Consider the following 25,751-nt stretch of genomic DNA (forward strand, 5'->3'; position numbering starts at 1 on the left):
TTTTGTTCAGATCTTTGAAAAGTCTTATCTTTGCTAGACTCGAAATGGCTGCTGGGAAATATCAAGAATCCTACTCTTCACGGTTTTCTAATTGTAAATATCAAGTGTTCTTGACTTTTAGAGGTGAAGACACCCGCAAGAGCTTTACTGACCACCTCTACAAGGCCCTGGTTGATGCAGGGTTTCACACATTTAGAGATGATGATGAAATTCGGAGAGGAAAGAATATAAGGCTGGAGCTCCAGAAGGCAATAAAACAATCAAAAATAGCGATAATCGTGTTCTCCAAAAACTATGCTTGGTCGAAATGGTGCCTCGAAGAACTTGTAAAGATCATGGAACGTAAGAGGAATGCTGAATGCATAGTTTTCCCAGTATTCTATCATGTGGATCCATCTGAAGTCAGAAATCAAACTGGGAGCTTCGCTGCAGCATTTGTGGAACATGAAAAGCACTACAAGGAGAAGATGGAGCGGGTGAATGGGTGGAGGATTGCTTTGAAGGAAGTTGCAAATTTAGCTGGAATGGATTTAGGAGATGGGTAAGTTATATCTCTTGATGAAACTATACGTAGCATAAGAATAGAATGCTGGCCGTGAACTTTTAATTAATTTCTTTCAGTTAAGTGTACTGATAAGAAAACATACAAGAAAAATAAAATAAAACACTTATGATTTCTTCTTCTTCTTCTTCTTCTTCTTTTCCGATCATGATTTGGTTTTAATAGGTGGTGATAACGCACCTACAAATTTAATTATCATTCATGGACACGCAGCCCGGTTTAATTTCTTAGCTAAATGTTGTTTATTTCTATCCTTTATAGAGAGGCTACTAATTATCCCACCTTGTATTTTACTTTTTGATGCAGGTACGAGGCACAGTTTGTCCAATCTATTGTGGAGAATGTCTTAAAGAATTTGGATCCAAAAATATTTTATGTCCCCCTTCATTTCATCGGAAGAGATGCTTTAGTACAAGATATCAACTCATGGTTGCAAGATGGATCCCATGGTGCTGCCATTGCTTTACTCTATGGAATTGGTGGAGTTGGAAAGACAGCCATAGCTAAGAGTGTTTTTAACCAGAACTATTATAAATTTGAAGGAAAGAGCTTTCTATCAAATTTTAGGTCAAAGGATATAGTTTGCCTACAGAGGCAACTTCTTTTCGACATCCTAAACAAGACTGTTGAGATAAATGATCCTGATGAAGGAATTCTGAAGATTAAGCATGCATTATGTTGCAGAAGAACTCTTATTGTTCTAGATGATGTGGACAAGAGGGACCAATTCAATAAAATCATTGTCATGCAAAATTGGCTTTGTAAAGGAAGTAAAATCATTGTAACAACCAGAAATAAGGGTTTGTTTTCAGCTAATGATATTCAGTGGGTCCGGTACAAAGTTGAACTGCTAGATGATGAAAAATCACTTGAGCTTTTCAATTGGAATGCCTTTGGACAAGCTAACCCTGTTGATGGTTTTGTGGAAGACTCTTGGAGAATAGTACATCATTGTAATGGACTTCCATTAGCTCTTGGAGTTATTGGCTCTTCATTGTCCGGAAAAGGAAGAGGAATATGGGAAAGCGCGTTACAACAAATGGAAGTGATTCTTAATTTTGAAGTTCAAAAGGTTCTTCGAATAAGTTACGACTTTCTTGATGGTGATTATCCGAAGAACTTATTCCTTGATATCGCATGTTTCTTCAATGGAATGCATGTGAATGATGCAGTTAGGATACTGGATGGGCTCGATAAAGGTGCAAGATTTGGGATTGACAATCTCATCGATAGATGTCTTGTTGAAATCAACAGTGATCAAAGGTTGTGGATGCATCAACTAGTAAGAGATATGGGAAGGGAAATTGCTCGTCAAGAATCACCCAAATGTCAAAGAATATGGCATCATGGGGATGCTTTTACAGTTTTGAAAGGAACTACTGTAAGTAGCTGAATTTTTTTAAATGTCTACTTAAATGGTTTGTGGTGCCTTGACATATTCATTCATCTACTTTCCCTTCTCATGTACTTCTAATATTGTTATGCAGGAGGCTGAAAAATTGCGTGGCCTTACCATTGATATGCATGCATTAATGGAATATCATTATGCAGAAGTTGTCTGTACTGATTCAATGGTTTGTCGCAAGCGCCGCAGGCTTAACTTCTTTCAACAATGGCTTTCTGATTTTTTCGATGGGGGAAAATTACAAACTGGCCAAACAAGTTTGTTTCCCATCCTCACCACGGATGCTTTTAGAAAGATGCCAGATATAAAATTTCTCCAACTAAACTACGCTAATTTTCATGGAAGTTTTGAGCACTTTCCCAAGAATTTGATATGGTTATGTTGGCATGGATTGTCTTGGAGCTCCATACCAAATCACGTATGCTTGGAGAAGCTGGTGGTTCTTGATCTATCCAGAAGCTGTCTAGTTGATGCTTGGAAGGGCAAACCGGTATGTATCAAGTCTCTCTATAGCTATCTCTCTCGTTTTCAATTGATAACAACTAAATTCATGTATTTTCACAGTTTCTTCCAAAATTGAAAATTCTTGATCTCCGTCACTCTCGTGATCTCATTAGAACCCCAGACTTCTCGGGTCTCCCATCCCTTGAAAAGCTAATACTTGAAGACTGCATCCGTTTGGTTCAAATTCACGAATCTATTGGTGATTTACAAAGATTGTTGATCTTAAATCTAAGAAATTGTACAACTCTTGTGGAGCTTCCAGAAGAAATGAGTAGATTGAATTCACTTCAAGAGCTGGTTTTAGATGGTTGTTCAAATCTTAACAACCTGAATATGGAGTTAGAGCATCATCAGGGGCGCAAGTTGCTTCAAAGTGATGGAATTGTTGCAAGTACATCATTCATTTCATCTCTTCCATTGAAGCTATTCTTTCCCTCTAGGTTTTCAACGAGGAAAATGTTGAGATTTACCTTGTTTTCACTGCCACGCTTCTTGGAGAGTCTAGATTTAAGTGGAACTCCAATTCGTTTTCTTCCAGAAAGCATCAAGGATCTTGGTCTACTCAGAGCCCTATATTTAAGAAATTGCAAAATGCTTCAGGCACTCCCAGAGCTTCCATTCCTTTTGGATTTGTTAGATGTGTCCTTGTGCTATTCACTGCAAGAACTTGCATATCCAAATAGTTGGACTGAAGGAGATGGTTGCGATCACTTAGTCGAGTTCCAAGATCGGATAAAGCAGGAATTAATCCAAAAGTTAGACTCTCAAATGTTCAGAATAATGGAAACGGTTAGGGCTCAAATACAGCCATCGAGATTTCAGGTGGAAATCTACATTTTATTGTTTTGGAAATCTACATTTGAATACTTTTCTTTTGCTCATTTTATAGACATTGTTTTGGTGGTACAGATAACATTTATGGATGGCATATTCAACGTTGTCTTATATGCATTTGAAGATGAGATGTTACGGTGGTTTGATGAGGAGGATAAATGGCTAATTCAGAATGAGTTTGAAGATAACTTTTCATTCAAAATATCCTCACCTCCTCCTGCGCACCGGATATGTGGCTTTAATCTGTTCATAAGTTGTGTGACGTCAGCACACCGTGGCTTTAGTAATGTTTATATTGAAATCAGAAACAATACGAGCGGTCGATCCTTGCTTTGTCACTTCTTTGTCTTCCCTATGAGGTACGCGCGTGGTGTTCGGGAAATCCAATCGCTATTGCACACGAAATTAGGGGGCAATGATCCTTCATTTGATAATGGTGATGACGTGAGTATTTCAGTGCGTCCACGTGGTCCAGCTATCCAAATAAGGACCGTTGGAGTACAATGGTTGCATGAAGAGGAAGGAATGGATGAAGTTATTAATGCCCACAACAGTAGCGATGATGATGATGATGATGCAGCACACGTAGCCAAAGTAGAATTAGCTTCTCATATAGTTAGAAATTATAATTGTGCTTTCCATGGTAAACGCAGGGCTCGCAATTTCACTTTTTGGAATTTTGCAAAGAAGGGTCTAGAACACGTATTATTTTATGTTTCATTAAGTAGAGGTTTGCTTTTTTAGATTTCAACCGTAAAATCAAAAAAGCTGGAAAGCTTTTGAAATAGTTTTTTCTTTTTTCTTGAAAAGCTTATCATGAAAATAGCTTATCATGAAATAGCATGAGATATTATTTTATTAATTTGTATTTATAATAAGACATATTAAATATAAGTTAACCTTCCAATTTTCATGTTATTTTATCTATTTTATTTCATTTTTTTATATAAAAAATAAAATAAAAATAACACATGATAAAATTTAATTAGTAAAAATAACACATGATAAAATAACACATGATAACATAAAATAGAATTTTTGGCCGAAATGATGTCAATAGCCATCAACTTCTCCTCTTAATTAGATTTTTCTAACTTGATTGAAAATTCCTCATGCGGAAACGTTCCATACCATAGAGAGAGGGGACTTGTAGGGATGACCCATTTGCTGTTTTCTCTTAAACAACTAAAAAACGCTCGAGTTCCCTTCCAATTTTCCGGTCAGCCAAGTCAACGGGAAACCTCACATGCTATTTCAACTCTCACTTGATTGTTTACTTGATAATAATTGGTACGCCAATCTAATATTACTAAGAGTTTTTATGTTCACATAACTTGTGTCGCACGTCAAAAAATTCACGCGGCGTCGGCTGACGATTTTTCGTTTGTCGTTTGCTGCTTGAATTGATTTGTTCGTTGGAGTCGCCACCTAGTAATTTATTGAAGGCTACTAGAAAACCGGATGTATCACACGGCGTCGGCTGACAATTTTTTGTTTGTCGTTTGCTGCTTGAATTGATTCATTCGTTGGAGTCGCCACCTAGTAATTTATTAAAGGCTACTAGGAAACCGGATGTACTGGTCTTGTCAGAGATTCACGAATAAGAGACTGGTTGTGATTAGGAAAGGTATTAACACCCCTAACGCACCCTACCTGAGATAAGCTGCTTTGTGATTTTTGACGTGTTAAAGAAGTTTCAAATTTGTCTTTTCATCGGATATTAGAAATACAACTTACATATAAGTTAATAAATCTGAACTGTGAGCAAATTAAAATATTAAATTCTTCTTTGTTCCTTGCAATTTTATTAAAATAATAAAAACATTAATAAAAAGACACAAACACACCCATTCACTCTCACCATATTTTTCTGTTCTTTTCTTTTTTTCACATCCACACTATTAACATCTTACAATTCACCAAAATTCAAAATAAATCAAAACAATACATTAAACAATTTCAAAAATATTAAACAATTCAAAAATTACAAAATAAACCCCCCAAAAATCCATAACAATGCTGGAGAAGCTTTTTGAAACTGCATGCAGAGCTGAGGCAGGTCTCTGAACAGGTGAACACTGGCGGCGCGTCTTCCCAGTCGCCACCATCACTGGTGGCGCGTGGGTTCACGCGCCGCCGCAAGAAACTCCAGGCAGTAGGGGGATCTGGAGCGGCTTCATCCCTTCTTCCCTTCCATGCCGGCAGTGAAGGCCACCGTGACCTGCAACAACAACAAACGCAAGCAACAGTAGATTTTACTCTTTTTTAGATCTGTTTCCTCGGGTCGGTGTTTTTCAATTTTTTAGATCTGTGATCAGTTCTTCCTCTTTCTGGTGGCTGACGGCTCCGAGGTGAGGGTGGACGCTGACGGCTCTGGGCGTGCTGCTGGTCGGCGAGTTTGGTTGGAGGAAGGCGAGCAGCGGTTGGTTTCTATGGAGGCCAATCTGCAGGGAAAAGGAAAAAAAAGCAGAAGAAGAAGAAGAACAGATACGAGGAAGAGAAGGTCGGGTCGTGGTGGAAGCGGACAGGGCTGGCTTCGGGCTGTTGTTCTAGCCGTTACTGTTGAGGGAGAGGCTGGTCTGTGTGCAGCCGAGAGAGGGAAGTTGCTGGCTGCTGTGGTGAAGGAAAATGGCGTTGGGCAGGGGAGCTCTCTGAATGGCGAAGGGTTGGCTGGCTTTGTTTCTCTAGTTTCGGCTGGGGAAGGGAAAAGTGAGGGGGAGCTGTAGTCGGGGAGGCTTGAGCGGCTGGTTTTGTGTTAATGAGAGGGAGAGGGGACAGCGTCTGAAGAACGGTGGTTGGTCGAGAGGGGGTGGCGCTGCTGGGGCTGTTGAAGCTGCGGTGAAGGAGAAGCTGAGGTGAAGATGAAAGGAAAGGGAGGCAGTGTGTGGGTCTCCGGCTGAAAGAAGAAGAAAACCCAAATCCAGGGGGGGCGGCTCCTCTTGAAAAAAAAGATGGGTTTAGGGTTAGGTTTTTTGTATTTTTTTTATGATGTCAAAATTGCCCCCCTTGAAAATTCAGTGTAGCATGGTATTTATAGGAAAAGTTTTGCTAGGTTTTCAAATTAGTCCCTCAACTTTTCCTTTTCTTCTCTTTTCCTTTTTTTTTTGTAAATTTTGATTTTTCTTATTATTATTTTTTTGTATTTTTGAAAGCGAGCAAATATCAACGTCGACTCAATGTGGAAAATCAATTATTTAAAAATAACGCGTTTAAAAGTTGAATGCGTTTCAAATGTCTTTGAAAATTTAAATTCTTTTGAGACGATGCTAAAAATGTTAAAAACGATGCAAATGTATTAAAAATGTATTTTTTAGATTTTCAATGTTTTTCGCTATTTTTTGGATTTTTCTGAAAATTTATCAAAACATGGGTAAAAAATTGGGTAGCAACAACTTGTAAGCCTCATATCGACCTTTTGAGGATGATCACTGAGCATGCAAAAAACTTTTTGAGACTAGATAGTAATCTATCTCTTAATGCACTTAACGACTAGAACTTACCTACTAAGTTGTATCCTGTGTAATCTCACTATGACAAGCCCAACATATAGTATCTTGAATTCCAAGACCATCAGGTTGCAAATGGTCATCACATAAGATACAAAGAGTCTGAGTTGTTACAGTTGACAAAAAAAACCGACTTAAATTGAAAGTTGAAAGGTTTATTAAAAGCTCAAACTTAAACAAGACTGGATAAGGATCCCCTCGTTGGCATGATGACGACATCGGGTCCCTAAAATCCATGAATAAAAGACCATTGCCACCCCGTGAAGGACGAGTCCACATTAAATGTGCATTTTCCTTGTTGATAACATCATTACTGATAAGCTAGCAAGAATTGTTACAGAGATGAACAAGAAGCAAATAGAAGTAGAGAAAGATGCTACTATAATGCAGAGAAAGAAGAAAATGTTTATGTGTATTATTCATTGCTTACATTCCCAGCACTGTTACATTCATTTTATATCAACAAAAGGTGGCTGAAGCAGAGGTGGCTGAAGCAGAGCCTTTGATATCTTGAAGCTTGGTTACATATTCTACTCAATTGTAACAAAATTCATTAATTGTCTAACCATATTAACAAACTTGCTAACCATTATATTCTCTATTTTCTTTGACAGGTGGCTGAAGCAGAGCCTTTGATATCTTGACAATTACTTGTGCATGATTGCATAATTTTGTAAACTAGTTTGATATAGAATTTGTGTGTCGGCGATTCCATTAGGAAATTTATCGGTGATAATAAATCAATTATTGACGGTTAGTTTATCAGTGATCCATCGGTAATATTTACCGACACATTGGTCGATAAAAAAATAGTCAGCAAATATTTTTTTTTTGTCGTGAATATATTTTGTTAGCTAATCCGCTGATAGGTAACTTTACCGACCGAATTATCAATAGATCTAAAATCCTTGATGAGAAACTCTCCTATGAAAAATCTTCATCGATAATTTATATGCCGACAAAAATATAGCTTAAACGCATATGGAATGTTCTATAAGAGAAAAATCAATTTTTTGATTGTTATTTGACTTCAAAAATTAATTAATAATAATAAAACTTGAAATTTGACAACTCTATAATAAAGACTTTTATTTCCTTTATAGCTTATTCCCTTGCAATTTTAACAACTCAATAATAATAATAATAATAATAATAATAATAATAATTATTGATACAAAAAAAAACATGATTGTTGAAATATCTCAAGAAACCATGTTAGTCTCCTTTAAAAAAGAGGTGTTAGTACTGGGAGTTCGTTTTTTTTTTTTTTTTGTTAGTCGTATTAAAGTGTTTAAATTGGAAAGGAAGTTAATTCCTTTATTAAAGAGATATTAAAGTATTTCTTGATTAATGCCATTCCCTTACTATCATGCCAAATGTTAGGATACTGGCATGCAAACCCGACAAGATAAAAGGCAAAGAATAGGATAAAATGAGAAATCAGACACACAAGAATTTACGTGGTTCACCCAATTTGGCTCCGTCCACGGGCAAGTATAGAAGGATTTTACTAAGTAATGTGGGAATTACAACATCTCTCTACTAATAGGAGAACAACTGAAATCTCTCTATTATTAGAAGAAAACACCTCACTTACTATCTCACAAAATACCTCACAATTATGTGGGATTACTTTCCCTCTCTTACTCTCCTCTTCTCTCTCTTATTTCTCTCTTGGTGTGTTTTATATGGCAAGGATGCACTGCCTATTTATAGGCAAGCATCCTTGCCTTTGTCTTGCAAAAGACAAAGCAAGGCAAGTGGCACCAATTGGTGCTGCAAGTGGCACCGAATTGGTGCCAGTTAACTTCACATTCTCCCACTTTAATCAAGTCTTCACACTTGATCATTTGTGATTCTTCTATCCTTTCTGTATTTGCCATCTTCATGCTGCTTATGTTTCTGCTAGGCCATAAGAGGATCTGCACCATATATACTTGTCAGTGTTGACTGGTTTGGTCAAAGCATCTGCTGGGTTTTCCTTTGTGTGAACCTTCTGAAAATCCACACTTCCATCTTCCACCACCTTGCGAACAAAGTGATACTGAACATCTATGTGTTTTGTTCTTGAATGAAATGCTGGATTCCTTGCAATATGCAAAGCACTCTGACTATCACAATACAAAAGAATCTTCTCTTGTTTGTGTTCGAGCTCCTCCATAAGTTTCTTCATCCATATTGCTTCTTTACAAGCTTGTGTAGCTGCCATGTACTCAGCTTCTATTGTGGATAAAGCTACAACAGTCTGAAGTTTAGAGACCCAGCTCACAGCTCCTCCTGCAATTATGAACACATAGCCTGTAGTGGATTTTCTTTTCTCAAGGTCGCCAGCAAAATCTGAATCAACATAACCTTTGACAGTAAATTTTAACCTTCCATAACATAATGCGGCATCTGAGGTACCCTTGATGTATCTCAAGATCCTCTTAATAGTATTCCAATGCTCTCTACCAGGATTTGCCATGTATCGACTAGCTGCTCCCACTGCTTGTGCATACCATGGCAAACATTAAACTTCCCACTGCTGATGCATACGGTACTCGAGACATCTCCATCCTCTTTGCTTCATTGCTAGGAGACATACTTGAGGATAATTTGAAGTTAACAGGAAGTGGGGTGGAAATTGGCTTACAATCTTGCATGTTGAAGCGTCTCAAGATCTTCTTCAAATAATTCTTTTGAGAAAGCCAAATCTTCCTCTTACTTCTGTCTCGGTGAATTTGCATCCCTAAAATCTTGTTTGCTGGTCCCAAGTCCTTCATATCAAACTCCCTAGCCAACTGTGCCTTCAATTCTTGGACTCGATCTTTGTTGGGGCCTATCACCAACATGTCATCCACGTACAACAACAAAATGATGAAATTTTCTTCAAACCTCTTGTAATACGTACAATGGTATGAACTGAGTCTGTTGTACCCAAGGCTAATTATGAAGGAATCAAATCTCTTGTACCAACACCTCGACGCCTGTTTGAGACCGTATAGAGATTTGTTCAACCTGCAAACCAAGTTTTCCTTGCCTGTTTCAGCAAAACCCTCTGGTTGGAGCATATAAATTTCTTCTTCAAGTTCTCCATGAAGAAATGCAGTTTTCACATCTAACTGCTCTAAGTGAAGATCAAATATAGCACACATTGCCAAGACTACTCTGATTGTAGTAAGTCGTACCACCGGAGAAAATATCTCATTGAAGTCTATTCCTTCTTTCTGAGCATATCCTTTCATCACCAATCTTGCACGATACCGCTCCATTTGATCATTGCCATCACGCTTTATCTTGTAAACCCATTTGTTGCCAATGGCATTTCTTCCTTGTGGTAGCGGAACAAGATCCCAAGTGTTATTCTTGTGTAGAGCTTCAATCTCCTCTTGCATTGCTGTCATCCACATAGATACATCTGTGCTTTTGATAGCCTCATGGAAAGTTGATGGCTCTCCATCCTTTGTTAGAAGACAATATGCAATATTACTCTCAGTAACATATTCTGAGTGCCAAGCCGGTGGTCTTCTTTCACGAGTTGACCGTCGAACTTCAGGAGTTTTAGACTCTGTTTGTTCTTGTTCTTCAGGGGCTGGTGCAGCTTCAGAAGAAGTATGATTCTGAGTATTTTCCATCTGGACTGCTGTAGTCTCCTTTAGAATGCTATTATGTTCTTCCATTTGCATTTTACCTTCTGTAAATATGACATCTCTGCTGATGACTACTTTGTGGACAGTGGGATCCCACAAGCGATACCCCTTCACTCCATCAGCATATCCCAAGAATACACATTTTCTGGATTTTGAATCCAGCTTGCTAACTTCTTGTGTATTGTACATCACATACACAAGACTTCCAAATATATGCAATCGAGAATAATCAGCTGGTTTTCCAGTCCACATCTCCATCGGTGTCTTCAGCTTAATTGTAGTTGACGGAGATCGTTTTATCACATAACAAGCGGTATTGACTGTTTCTGCCCAGAATGACTTTCCTAGACCTGCAGTCTTCAACATTGCTCTTGTTCTATCTAATAGAGTTCTGTTCATCCGCTCTGCCACTCCATTTTGTTGTGGAGTGTATGCCGTTGTGAACTGCCTTTTGATACCTTCATGTTGACAGAAGTTATCAAATTCATCACTGGTATATTCTCCTCCATTGTCAGTCCTCAAACACTTGATCTTCTTTTCAGATTCAAGTTCCACCCGCGCTTTGAAAGTTTTAAAGATTGTGAACACATCTGCCTTCCTTCTAATTGGATACACCCAACATCTCCTAGAGAAGTCATCTATGAATGATACAAAGTATCTTGCTCCTCCCAAGGATACAACCGGTGCTTGCCAAACATCAGAGTGAATCAGGTCTAAGATGCATTTGCTCTTAGTTGTTGATGTGCCAAACTTCAACCTATGCTGTTTACTTGTAACACAGTGCTCACAAAAAGGTAAAGTAACCTTTGTAAGCCCAGGGAGTAACTTCTGATCAGAGAGAACCTTTAAACCTTTCTCTAACATGTGGCCTAGTTTTTGATGCCACATCATCGTCTTCTCTTCTGCAGGACTGGCTGATGCGATTGACACTTCTGCCCCATGATGTGTTTCTCCCATTAATACAAACATGTTTGCAACTGTCTTTCTCGCCTTTAAAACCACCAGCGCTCTTTTGACAATTTTCATTATTCCATTGTCTGTTCGGATCTTACAGCCAAGACTATCAAATTGTCCCACGGACAAAAGATTCTTCTTTAAGTCTTTCACATGTCGCACTCCTGAAATAGTACGAATTAAGCCATCATACATCTTCAATTTGATGGTGCCAATGCCAGCAATCTCTACAGCATGATTATCACCCATGAACACTTTGCCTCCAGAGATGGGTTCATATGTATGGAACCAATCTCGATTAGGAGTCATATGCCATGTTGCTCCTGAATCCATTAGCCAGACCTCAGTAAGCTCTTCTCTATCTGTAGAGATTGTCGCTGCTTCACTATATAAAACCTCTCCATCTTCTGAGGTGCTTGCAACACATCCTTGAGGTTTTGATGACTCTGCAGTATTCTCTATACCCTTTTTAAACCAACAATCCCTTTTGAAGTGCCCTTTTCTGCCACTGTTGTAGCATTTCACAGTCTTCTTACTTCTTGATTTGGACCTCCCCTACCTTTGACTCCCACTGGAGCCACGCTCCGTTGATCTCCCTCTTGACACCAACAATGCCTCTGCTTGGTTTGAACTATTTCTGTCTCCTTTATTTTTGCGCCTATTTTCTTCTTCCAAGATGGCGGCTGCAACATCATCAAAGACTAAATAGTCTGTGAGGATATTATTGGTCAAATTGATAATGAGCTGATCATACGAATCTGGAAGACTTTGAAGTAGAAGCTCTGCACGTTCACTTTCCTCTATTTGTTGACCCAACGTAGTGAGTTGTGAAAATAGAGTTCTTATTGTGTTGTTGTGGTCAGTCACCGCCGTGGTTTCTGCCATTTGAAGGGTATAAAGTCTTCGTTTTAAGAAAATCTTATTGTGTAAAGACTTGGACTCATATAGCTTTGTTAGAGTCTCCCATATCTCCTTAGCTGTTTTCTTCTTTGCCACACTTGATAACACTTCATCGGCTAATGCTAAATGTATGTTAGCAATAGCATTGCCATCCATTTCATTCCATTTTGCATTATCAGTGATTTCCGCAGGTCGATCCCCAATTGCTACCAAGCAATTGTCTTTCCTTAAGATTGCCTTGATTCTCATTTTCCACAGTGAGAAATTGCTCCCCTTGAACCTCTTTATCTCGTACTTTGCTGCCATTGTATTCACCGAGATCTATTCAGCTATCATCGTTTTACAGATCTGTGACGTATATAGAAATAGTATCGTGTGAGTAATACCTCACTAAGTAAGTTCCCAGGAAAGATTGGAGGGGTCACAAACGGTCCCGCTTAAAACCCAATCTCCTTAGACAGAACTTCCTAGACTGTATTTAATCACCGCACTGGCTTTCTATATACGCCAACAGTAGCGTATGTGAACAGTACCGTATGGATGAATAGTGTCGTCTAGGTGAATAGTATCGTAGACGTGAATAGTACCGTACACACGAATAACTTTTGTGTATTAACAACACCAACCAGAAGGCTCTGATACCACTGTTAGGATACTGGCATGCAAACCCGACAAGATAAAAGGCAAAGAATAGGATAAAATGAGAAATCAGACACACAAGAATTTACGTGGTTCACCCAATTTGGCTACGTCCACGGGCAAGTATAGTAGGATTTTACTAAGTAATGTGGGAATTACAACCTCTCTCTACTAATAGGAGAACAACTGAAATCTCTCTATTATTAGGAGAAAACACCTCACTTACTATCTCACAAAATACCTCACAATTATGTGGGATTACTTTCCCTCTCTTACTCTCCTCTTCTCTCTCTTATTTCTCTCTTGGTGTGTTTTATATGGCAAGGATGCACTGCCTATTTATAGGCAAGCATCCTTGCCTTTGTCTTGCAAAATACAAAGCAAGGCAAGTGGCACCAATTGGTGCTGCAAGTGGCACCGAATTGGTGCCTACTTTGTTGACTTAGCTTGCACCAATTGGTGCTAGTTAACTTCACACCAAATAGCTTTACTTGATAAACTAGCCATTGGAATTTATTTTCTAACTTGTTTGTTAGTTCTGGATGTCAATAGCCGTCAACTTGTGGAATTTATTTTCCAAACTTGATTTTTACTTCAGAATTAATGTCAACAGCCATAAAATTTTGTCACCAAAATTTTCTATGCATAACTGGTCAGGCCTGAACAGTTGTCTGCTTCTACTGTTATGGCGATCTTGGAAGTCTGTTCCACCGAAACCCAGGATGGATGGAACAAGTTGTGGGTGCATGTCAGCCAATTTATGGACTTTAGTCATACATAGAAGAGGAAAGAAGAGGCGCATACAGATGACAAAGCCAACTAGAATGAGGATATCAATGGTGAGGAAGCTATTTGATGAGCCGATACGCCGAAAGATTCAACAAAAATCCATACCAATGGTGGGTAGCAATAGATGCCCCTCTTTACAATGCTTATGAAGCAAAAATCCTCAATGTTTTGCATAGTAAGCTTTGTAAAGAAAAACTTGTCTTCTTGTCTTCCTAAAATTATTGAATGATCCACTCATCTAAAGACCTTTCTTTTTTCTTTTTCTGTTTCCTTTTCTTTTCTTTCTCTTCTTTCTTTCTTTCTCTCACTCTTTTTTTTTCTTGTTAACCTGAGATCCCATCTGGCAACCTCCTCTAACCAAAACCAAAAAATGTATGTAGTTCGATCAGCCTGAAATCCTATCTGGTGATTCCCTTTAACCAAAGCTACCTGAGATCCCATCTAGCGACCTCCTTTAACTAGAATCAAAGAATGTGTGTAACTCGATCAACTTGAAATCCCATCTGGCGATTCACTTTAACCAAAACTACCTGAGATCCCTTCTGGCGACCTCATTCAACCAAAACCAAAGAATGTGTGTAGCTCGATCAACCTAAAATCCTATATGGCGATTCCCTTTAACCAAAGCTACCTGAGATCCCATCTAGTGACCTCATTCAACGGGAACTAAAAAATATGTGTAGCTCGATCAACCTGAAATCCCATCTGGCGATTCACTTTAACCAAAGCTACCTGAGATCCCATTTGGCGACCTCATTCAACTGGAACTAAAAAATATATGTAGCTCGATCAACCTGAAATCCCATCTGGCAATTCCCTTTAACCAAAGCTACCTGAGATCCCATCTGGCGACCTCATTCAACTGGAACTAAAAAATATGTGTAGCTCGATCAACCTGAAATCCCATATGGCGATTTCCTTTAACCAAAGCTACCTGAGATTCCATCTGGCGACCTCATTCAATTGGAACTAAAAAAATATGTGTAGCTCGATCAACCTGAAATCCCATATGGCGATTTCCTTTAACCAAAGCTACCTGAGATCCCATCTAGCGACCTCATTCAACTAGAACTAAAAAATATATGTAGCTCGATCAACCTGAAATCCCATCTGGCAATTCCCTTTAACCAAAGCTACCTGAGAATTGTTCTCTCATTGATTGTGCGCATCGTGCTAACACCCATCAAGATTGTCAATCAGTCCTGAACCTGCCTCAAGTTAAAACAATACTCTTCAAGTATATGTTATCACCAGTCTTCTTAGAAACTATCTAGTTATCCAGACATGCATCTCATAGCTTGCAGTACAAGGCTCATCGTTGTAAGCTCAATGGATTTCTCTCATTTTATCGAATCAGATTGTGAAAAGAAATGCAGTGGCATCATTAATGATGTTCATTTTATCACCCATATTCATGCGATGAAGTGCGCATTTGAGCTCCAAAACAGATGGTCCCACAGTCAGTCTTGGTGGTGTGCATCTTTCTGACATTCATTCAAATGCAACTATGCGATAACATCTGTCCTAGCTATATTTCAAAGGGTAACCCCAAGATGAAAATACAAAGTTGTCCCTCAGGTGTAGCGTTGTTTTTAATTGCTGCTGGAGTTCATTAGATTATGGAATGTTTTTTGAACAATATTGCCCCCGGTGTGATCTGAATGTGTTTGTTCATTGATTATCTTTCCTTGAACCACATTGTCCTCCGTTCATCGATTCTTCATTTAATCATCTTTCTTTGCCCCCCAGCTGAGCTGAATACTATTTGTTCTCCTTCTTAGGGTCCACTGTATTGCCCCAAGGAGGCTTAACTTTTCAAGGAGTGTTGAGAAGAGTTGATGTCATTTCATGTCAAGGATTTTGCAGACTCAATCGATGTTCCTCTTGGTTTGACAATCTTTCTTGTTCTGGAATCAAATCTCATATTTCAAAGGTCATGTATATTTAAGTCTAATTGTTGAAATGAAATCAGAGAGATGTCAGTTTTGGAAGAGATTTTTGAAAATTAAGCTTTTTGGTCAAAGACCCAACACACGTCATTCAAATTATATAATCCTTTGATTGTCTTATATTTTGAAAACAGAAATTGACCCATTGTAAGATTAAAATGACCTTTATTCCATGGTTCTTTGTATCCACTTTAAACTCTGATTTTGGGTATATCTTTTGATGGTTTGTGATGAGGTGACCTTTTATGAATTTCAAAAACAAGATGCTCAGGCTTTATCAAGAAATGCTGTTTCTTTTCTTAGCATTTATTTTATCAACATGCATAATAACCAGTAGCTTAATTCATGAAGTCACGACCCTTATAGAAAAGCTCTTCTAGTTTTGAGAGCATCATTTATTGGTTCAGATTGCTTACTTGATCGAAAAGGGCTTTTAAAAACACGTAATGCAGGCTATGGTTCATGGCTATGAAAGAAAGGAAATTCACAGGCTCAAAAGGTGTTTAAGGGTTTCAAGGACCTAGGATCAACATCAACTATTCATCAACTTTTCTTCTCTTGTTGTCTTTGTAGAGAAACTGACATATAATCTTGTTAACCTTAAAGATCAAAATTCTCTTAACATAGGTCATAAAGCAAATCCAACTTCTTCCTTGATGAATAACCAATCTAATCATTACAGTCTTTATCATTGATACCAAAAGACAATGTTTGTAACTCAATATTTTTTTTCTGGTATTGACTTTTGGCGTATGCTGTGTCTTTTCTTAATTGAAAACTCCTTTTCTCTTTCTCGACTTGATAGGCGTTCTAATTCCTTTCCATTTTTTTATAGCTTTCTTCAAAGTCTATAGCTTCTTTCTTCATCAAGCTCTTTCTCAATCATTGGATTTTTGTTCTAAGCCTTTCTTTTATCCATTGATTCTATCAGTGTCTTTAAAATATCTCTTATTTGCCCCCAGTGTGGGGTGTGATCCTAGTCAGAGTTTCTTTTGAAAAGAAATATTCTATCAGGCTCAGATAGGGATTACAAGGGATATATATCTTTAGACAGTGAAGGGATGAACAAAGATGGCCTTTTCTCATTTCAAGCAAGGTCAGTTAGAACCGATAAATTTTGATCTCGTCTAGTGTAATGAGTTGGACTTATAAGAATCATGATTCACGAGTCCATAACTATTGAATCCACTACATGTCATTGTGCATACTACTAAAATTTAGCTACATGGTGTGTGGTTCAATTTCAAGTGTGAGTTCAAAATTTGTTTGGTCGCCTCATATTGTTTATCTTGCCATTTTAACAACTATCGAGTCATTTCTGTAATCAAAGCACTTTTAATCTTTTAGGATTGACTAGCCTTAATTTTGCATGTTGGAGTTTGATCAAAATATTTTGTCAAAATACCCTTTGAAAGAAGCATCTCATGATTTCAGAACAACAAAAAGACAAAGAAAAAACATGTTTCATTAAAGGATGAGATGTGACCCCAAAACAAAATGCAAAATGGCAAAACTCCATAACAAAAATGATTGACAGTTCAACACCTTTCTTGGATCAGTTGCTCTAGCGATATCAGTGTTTGCTAAGCATTCATAATCACTTGTCATTCTGAGGATGTTTTGGTGACAATATGGTTGATAACATCATCTTTCACAAACTCAGAGTCACCTTTTGTTCAACAACTTCTGGACTCGATTCTTGAAATTCTTGCCATTGTTCAATTAAAATGGTCGAGGACCCCACCATGACATCCCATCTCTTGTCTGAATTATACCACCTAGGAAATAGTGGTTGCATGGGATTTGATGGAGCCAGGACGACAAGTCTGGGGCGTAACAGATGCTGGTAGACAAACTTGAGTGGCCGAGGTATGCCAATCTTGTTGGTGATAATAACACATTACACGCTGGAGATAATCAAGGCAACAATCAACTAGAAAATCACTCCTAGCATCAAGGATCAATCCATGGAAATCAAGACGTTATGAGGAGCTGATTAGTTGTGTATATAGAATCTTAAATATCTTTCCTTATAGAGCTGATACTATTATTATTATCAGATTGTATTATTAGACTGTAATAGTTTTCTATATAGTGCAGTATTCTACACCATAAGCATCACGCTGTGGTTTTCATTATTGTCTCTAAAACTCTTCAAATCTTGGCAAAGACATTTAAGCAGCAGCATAACAAGTTCTGACTAGGCAAAATAACTGAGGTTTCTCAATTGAGAGTCATCTTCTGATTCAATTCTCATCACTGTTCTGGAATCCATGGTAGATCCTTCAATCTTTCCTCTCTTCATAGCTTGTTTATTTTTTTAGCAATCCTCACAACATCATGTCAATCTTCCAAGGTTGTTGTGGTTGTTTGAGGATTGTAAGAAACCTTACACCAGCTAGGTAATCTTGGCAGCGCACAGAAACATGTAGCAGCGCCATTACCGACGTGTGGAATCACGTGTTGTCTCTACTAGAAGAGTAACTGATGAATCTGAAACTCTTATGTATCCTCTTTGATTCCTCACTGGTGGTGTAACAAACAAGCACCAATAGAGGGAGTTTTGCTCTGTTGAAGTTTCAGTATTCTTTATGTTTTTCAGTCTAGGCATGTCTCTTCTCTCTACTTCTGCGTTTTAATGCTAACACTGGTAGAAGAAAATTGTAGATGATTTGAAACTATTGCATTCCTTCTTGAATTCCCCATTGGCATATCCATAAACAGATCTCTATAGAAAGAGCTCTGCTATATTGAAGTTCAATGAAAAGTCATGGTTTTCATACCAACATCCTGTGTTGCTAGACTGGAGTGGAGTTCACAGCAAATATGGCTAGAAAGAAGGTTTTGCTCATGGTGCGAAAGGCTGACAGCTATTGGGGGCCATTGAAAGATGTGGAGGTAGTGAACAATTAACAGTGCAGTTGAAACAGAAATGAGATTGTCTTGTATTGATGATTGAAGGTGTTGTTGTTGTTCATGACTGAAATGAGGGAGAGATGGTGCCACTTCAGTGTTTATGGCCCCTACTAATGGAGTGATGAGGAGAAAGGTCAATGATGTTTTCCGTGTGTGGGACATGGACAGACAGTGCTTCCATAGAAAGTTGTGCAGACATTCCCTTTCTACTCTTAAAGTTCAACACTTGTTCAAGCAGATCAAAGAGTCTAGCTATTTCACATTTGATGCTCTCAATTTTCTTTAGACAATGACCCTCTTATCGAACCCCATTCTTTATTTTCCAACTTTTCTCAGTCCAGTATAATAGACCTCGGGTGAGGGAATCAACTTTTCATCCCGGTACATGCATGACAAATGTATGAACATGTAATGTATATGATGAACTCACCCTTTCAAGGGGTGATATATGGTCGTAACTCTTGTATGATGAAACAAGAATCATGATTCTTGCCCAAACTCTACAATAAAATTTTTCCATGCATCACTGGTCAATAGCCATCAACTTGTGGAATTTATTTTCTAACTTTTTTCTTACTTCACCAAGTCAACTCCCGGCACCAAAATTTTCCATGCATAACTGGTCTAGCCTAGACATTCCGACTTTCTGCTTCCGGCATTAATTAGCCATGGAAAATTCCTCACGCGGAAACGTTCCATACCATAGAGAGAGTGGACTTGTAGGGATGACTTGTCTTAGAATTACAATCCACCTTTTCTCTCTCAATTTTCAAACCATTCGCCCATGTCTTGGACCCAGTTGTAGACTTGTTCTGATTACATAAGGGTGTGTTTTGTATTATGTTTTGAAAATGTTTTTAAACTAATATATCAAAATAATTTAAAAATATAAAAAATATTTTAATTTAAAGTGAAAAAATAAAAAATTATTTTTTATTTTTCACTTCAAATTAATATATTTTTTATGTTTTCATATCATTTTGATGTGCTAATATCAAAAATAATTTTTTTAAAATAAAAAAGATATTATTTTAATGTGTTTTGAAATGAAAAACACTTTAAAAAGCAACCGCTTCTACACTTTCAAACACGCTATAATAAATTCCGGGTAATTGCGTTATCCAATTAACTTAAGTCAATTATTTTATAAAAATAAAATAATTTTATTTTTTGTTTTAAAAATAATTATTTGATGTTGATCTATTGATATTAAATGATTTTCTGGTAGTGTAAAAAAATCTTATTCACGATATGTTTATATATGAGAACAAACCATTAAACACCTCAAATTCCATAAATCTTAAATTCTAATTTTTTTTTTAAAATAAATTATTTGACGTTGATGTGATTGAATTTCATTCGGAGTTAACAAGACTTAGTTAAATTAATATTTTTTAATTTAAATTTAAATTTAAATTTAAATTTAAATTTTATTTATAAAAAATCTCATTCAGGAGTTTTTTATATTCGAGCACAAACTATTAAACACCTCATATTCCATAAATCTTAAATTCTAAATAAATAAGAAATTAAATTATTTAAATGAAATACTAATCTAAAAATATTACTGGTTGACTAATTTATTTAATTTAACCAATTGCTTTGTTTTTAATTAATTCTTCATAAATCTACTTTACTTTCAACAGATTCAAATGATGCAACAAGAATTACAGGCCCTAGTAAACTTTCCAAGTCAGATATGAAGACCCTTATCCTGCACGTGCCTTTTTCTTACTGGTGGGTGAAGTAAGCAGAACCGTGTGAGTTGATGGGAGGGATTATGTGTTGTGTGTGTGTCTAATGTCCCTTTTGGTAATTATAGCAAGAATTACAGGCCCTAGTATACGCGTGATAAATGATTTGAGCAAATTAAATAAAAAAAAGGGTCTTCACGCGGGAAATGGCCCATACCACAGCGACTTCTAAGGCTGACTTTATAGCATCTCCAACGTAATATTATTTTAGTTTTTTTATATTTATTTTACATATTTTAAAATAAAATGCTAAATAAAATATTAAAATGTTTTTTCTCTTCCACAAATATTATTTTTACTTATCTTTTAAAAACATCAAAATCAACAAAATGAAGTCACAAAAAAATAAACTAATTAATTATAGCCTTATAAAAAAAAATAACATCAAACTTATAAAAAAAAAACACTATATTTATACTATTTAAAATATTATTTTATCAATTTTGAGTCTTCAAAATAACATTTTCTCCTGGAGACGCTCTTGGAAGTAAAGATTACAGGTACTCTCTCTCTTATCTCTTTTAGAATCACTTCGATTAATTCACTGTTAGAAACTAATTATTGATGATCTCATCAACCAATTTTGTTGGTTCAGCATAGAGATTTATCATATGTACAGATATTTTTCTGAAAGGGCATGGAGGAGTTGATTGGTGGGAAATAACTTGAAAACTGTTTTAAAGAAAAAGTAAGATAATAATATATGAATACTTCAGCTTATTGGTGTGCTGTCGATCTTGAACTCTTGACATCATTCCTGCAACTCGTTTTATTTTGTTCAGATCTTTGAAAAGTCTTATCTTTAATAGACTCGAAATGGCTGCTGGGAAATATCAAGAATCCTACTCTTCACGGTTTCCTAATTGTAAATATCAAGTGTTCTTGAGTTTTAGAGGTGAAGACACCCGCAAGAACTTTACCGATCACCTCTATACGACCCTGGTTCAAGCAGGGATTCACACATTTAGAGATGATAATGAAATTCAGAGAGGAGAGAATATAGATTTCGAGCTCCAGAAGGCAATACAACAATCAAAAATATCGATAATCGTGTTCTCCAAAGACTATGCTTCGTCGAGATGGTGCCTCGATGAACTTGTAATGATCATGGAACGTAAGAGGAATGCTGACTGCATAGTTTTGCCAGTATTCTATGATGTGGATCCATCCCAAGTCAGAAGTCAAACAGGGAGCTTCGCTGCAGCATTTGTGGAACCTGAAAAGAGCTTCAACGAGGAGATGGAGCGGGTGAATGGGTGGAGGATTGCTTTGAAGGAAGTGGCTAATTTAGCTGGAATGGTTTTAGGAGACGGGTAAGTTGTATCTCTTTATGAAACTATACATAGCATAAGACTAGAATGCTGGTCGTGAACTCTTAATTTCTTTCAGTTATGTATACTGATAAGAAAACATAAACAAAAATAAAATAAAATAAAATACTTATATATGATTTCTTCGTTGTTTTTTTTTTTCCAATCATGATTTGGTTTAAACTATCAAATCTTTGACACACAACCTGCTTTAATTTCATAGCTAAATGTTGTTTATTTCTTTTGCTTATAGAGAGACTACTAATTATCGTACATTGTATTTTACTTTTTAATGTAGGTACGAGGCACCGTTTGTCCAATCTATTGTGGAGAAGGTCTTAAAGAATTTGGATCAAAAAATGTTTCATATACCCCCTCATTTCATTGGAAGAGATCCTCTAGTACAAGATATCAACTCATGGTTGCAAGATGGATCCCATGGTGCTGCCATTGCTTTACTCTATGGAATTGGTGGAGTTGGAAAGACAGCCATAGCTAAGAGTGTTTATAACCAAAACTCTTATAAATTTGAAGGAAAGAGCTTCCTGTCAAATTTTAGATCAAAAGATATAGTTTGCCTACAGAGGCAACTTCTTTCCGACATCCTAAAAAAAAATGTTAATGAGATAAATGATGAAGATGAAGGAATTCTGAAGATTAAGGATGCCTTATGTTGCAGAAAAATTCTTATTGTTCTAGATGATGTGGCCAAAAGGGACCAATTCAATAAAATCATTGGCATGCAAAATTGGCTTTGTAAAGGAAGTAAAATCATTGTTACAACCAGAAATAAGGGTCTGTTTTCAGCTAATGATATTGAGGGGGTCCGGTGCAAAGTTGAACCACTAGATAATGAAAAATCACTTGAGCTTTTCAGTTGGAATGCCTTTGGACAAGCTAACCCTGTTGATGGTTTTGTGGAAGACTCTTTGAGAATACTACATCATTGTAATGGACTTCCATTGGCTCTTCGAGTTATTGGCTCTTCATTGTCCGGAAAAGGAAGAGAAATATGGGAAAGCGCATTACAACAAATGGAAGTGATTCCTAATTTTGAAGTTCAAAAGGTTCTTCGAATAAGTTACAACTTTCTTGATGGTGATTATCCGAAGAACTTATTCCTTGATATCGCATGTTTCTTCAATGGAATGGATGTGGATGATGCAGTTAGGATACTGGATGGGCTCGATAAAGGTGCAAGATTTGGGATTGACATTCTCATCGATAGATGTCTTGTTGAAATCAACATTGATAAAAGGTTGTGGATGCATAAACTAGTAAGAGATATGGGAAGGGAAATTGCTCGTCAAGAATCTCCCAAATGTCAAAGAATATGGCGCCACGAGGATGCTTTTACAGTTTTGAAAGGAACTACTGTAAGTAGCTCAATTTTTTTATGTCTGCTTAAATGGTTCGTGGTGACTTAACATATTCATTCATTTACTTTCCTTTCTCATATATTCTTAATATTTTTAACGCAGGATGCTGAAAAATTGCGTGGCCTTACCCTGGATATGCATGCATTAATGGAAGATAATTATGCAGAAGTTGTCTGTACTGATTTAATGGTTCGCCGCAGGCTTAACTTCTTTCAAGAATGGCTTTCTGATTTTTCCGATGGGGGAAGTTTACAAACTGGCAAAACAAGTTTTTTTCCCATCCTCAGCACGGATGCTTTTAGAAAGATGCCAGATATAAAATTTCTCCAGCTAAACTACACTAATTTTCATGGAAGTTTTGAGCACTTTCCCAAGAATTTGATATGGTTATGTTGGCATGGATTGTCTTTGAAATCCATACCAAATCACGTATGCTTGGAGAAGCTGGTGGTTCTTGATCTATCCAGAAGCTGTCTAGTTGATGCTTGGAAAGGCAAATTGGTATGCATCTAGTCTCTCTCTATAGCTATCTCTCTCGTTTTCAATTGATAATGACTAAATTCATGTATTTTCACAGTTTCTTCCAAAATTGAAAATTCTTGATCTCCGTCACTCTCGTGATCTCATTAGAACCCCAGACTTCTCGGGTCTCCCAGCCCTTGAAAAGCTAATACTTGAAGACTGCATCCATTTGGTTCAAATTCATGAATCTATTGGTGATTTACAAAGATTGTTGATCTTAAATCTAAGAAATTGTACAAGTCTTATGGAGCTTCCAGAAGAAATGAGTAGATTGAATTCACTTCAAGAGCTGGTTTTAGATGGTTGCTCAAATCTTGACAGCCTGAATATGGAGTTAGAGCATCATCAAGGGCGCAAGTTGCTTCAAAGTGATGGAATGGTTGCAAGTGCATCATACATTACATCTCTTCCATTGAAGCTATTCTTTCCCTCTAGGTTTTCAGCGAGGAAAATATTGAGATTTACCTTGTTTTCACTGCCACGCTTCTTGGAGAGTCTAGATTTAAGTGGAACTCCAATTCGTTTTCTTCCAGAAAGCATCAAGGATCTTGGTCTACTCAGACACCTATATTTAAGAAATTGCAAAATGCTTCAGGCACTCCCAGAGCTTCCATCCCATTTGGATTCGTTAGATGTGTCCTTTTGCTATTCACTGCAAAGCCTTACAAATCGACACGGTTGGATTTTAGCAGATGGTTGTGATCACTTAGTCGAGTTCCAAGATCGGATAAAGCAAGAATTAATCCAAAAGTTCGACTCTCACATGTTCAGAATAATGGAAACGGTTAGTGCTCAAATACAGACATCGAGATTTCAGGTCCTCCCTCACCCATTTTATTGATTTGGAAATCTACATTTGAATACTTTTCTTTTGCTCATTTTATAGACATTGTTTTGTTGGTACAGATAATATTTGATCATGGCAAATTCAACGTTGTCGTATATGGACTTGATGAAGATGAGATGTTAAGGGGGTTTGATGAGGAGGAAGAAGAGGATAAATGGCTAATTCAGAATGAGTTTGTGGATAACTTTTCATTCAAAATATCCTCAACACCTCCTGCGCACCGGATATGTGGCTTTAATCTGTTCACAAGGCTTAGTGTGACGTCAGGGTACAGTCGCCATGATCCTTTTTATATTGAAATCAGAAACAATACCAGTGGTCGATCCATGCTTTGTCAAACCTATACCTTCCCTAAGAGTTACGCGCGTGGTGTTCGTGAAATCCAAACGCTAAGCCACTGGAAATTACGGTTCGGTGGTCCTACATTTGATAATGGTGATGACGTGAGTATTTCAGTGCGTCCACATGGTCCAGCTATCCAAATAAGGACGATTGGAGTACAATGGTTGCATGAAGAGGAAGGAAAGGATGATGATTTTATACAATCAAAGGATGAAGTTATCAATGCCCACAACAGTAGCGATGATGCTTCTCGTATTTTTAGAAATTATTATTGTGCTTTCCATGGTAATAGCGATTATTATTGTGCTTTCCATGGTAATATCGATTGGTGGTATTTTGCAAAGAGAGGTCTAGAACTTTTGAAATGGTAACATTAAAAAAGCTGGAAAGCATGAGATCTTTTATTTATAAATATTTGTAAGGACTTTCACTCTTCTTCTTTTTTTCCTGTAATATGATATTATTTTATTAATTAATTTTTATTTATAAAATCTTGTATTTATAATAATACATATTAAATATTTTATTTTATGTGTTAACCTTCTATGGACCAAAATATATGTAAATGTCCATTTCTTTTTCATGTTATTTTATCTATTTTATTTCATCTTTTTATGTAAGAAATAAAATAAAAATAATATATGATAAAATTTGATTAGTAATTTTTATCATATGATAAAAATAATAAAAATAAAAAATTAATTTTGATTGAAAATTATCAAATTAAAAGATAGAATTAAAATTCAATAACAAAAGTGGAAAGCTTTTGAAATTGTTTTTTTTTTTAAAGCTTATCAGGAAAATAGTTTTGTATCTCTAGCAATCTTCCTTCTTTCTTTGTATAGCATGAGATCTTTTATTTATAAATATTTGTAACGGCTTTCACTTTTTTTTTCCGCTGTAATATGTTATTATTTTATTAATTGATTTTTATTTATAAAATCTTGTATTTATAATAAAATATATTAAATATCTTATTTTACTTCTCAACTTTTTATTGATCAAAATAT

General features: G+C 36.7%; 1 protein-coding gene across 3 annotated transcripts; it reads left to right on the top strand.

Moving 5' to 3' along the window:
- On the top strand, positions 1-25,232 carry LOC133703709 (disease resistance protein RPV1-like). 3 transcript variants are annotated; one of them, XM_062128324.1, is made up of 7 exons: positions 20,758-20,841; positions 20,937-21,029; positions 21,124-21,654; positions 21,950-23,027; positions 23,133-23,531; positions 23,608-24,369; positions 24,459-25,232. In XM_062128324.1, exons 3-7 carry the CDS (start codon positions 21,158-21,160, stop codon positions 25,110-25,112), a joined length of 3,390 nt encoding a protein of 1,129 aa, XP_061984308.1. In that variant the 5' UTR covers positions 20,758-20,841; positions 20,937-21,029; positions 21,124-21,157; the 3' UTR covers positions 25,113-25,232. The 3 variants fall into 3 exon arrangements, with proteins under 3 accessions (XP_061984307.1, XP_061984308.1, XP_061984309.1); XM_062128325.1 differs by lacking the exon at positions 20,937-21,029 and having other exon boundaries at positions 20,782-20,841; XM_062128323.1 differs by lacking the exons at positions 20,758-20,841; positions 20,937-21,029; positions 21,124-21,654; positions 21,950-23,027; positions 23,133-23,531 and adding exons at positions 1-541; positions 869-1,943; positions 2,050-2,457.
- Positions 25,233-25,751: the final 519 nt, after the last annotated feature.

This window comes from Populus nigra, chromosome 9 (assembly GCF_951802175.1).
Source record: "Populus nigra chromosome 9, ddPopNigr1.1, whole genome shotgun sequence".
In the NCBI taxonomy this organism is placed as follows: domain Eukaryota; kingdom Viridiplantae; phylum Streptophyta; class Magnoliopsida; order Malpighiales; family Salicaceae; genus Populus; species Populus nigra.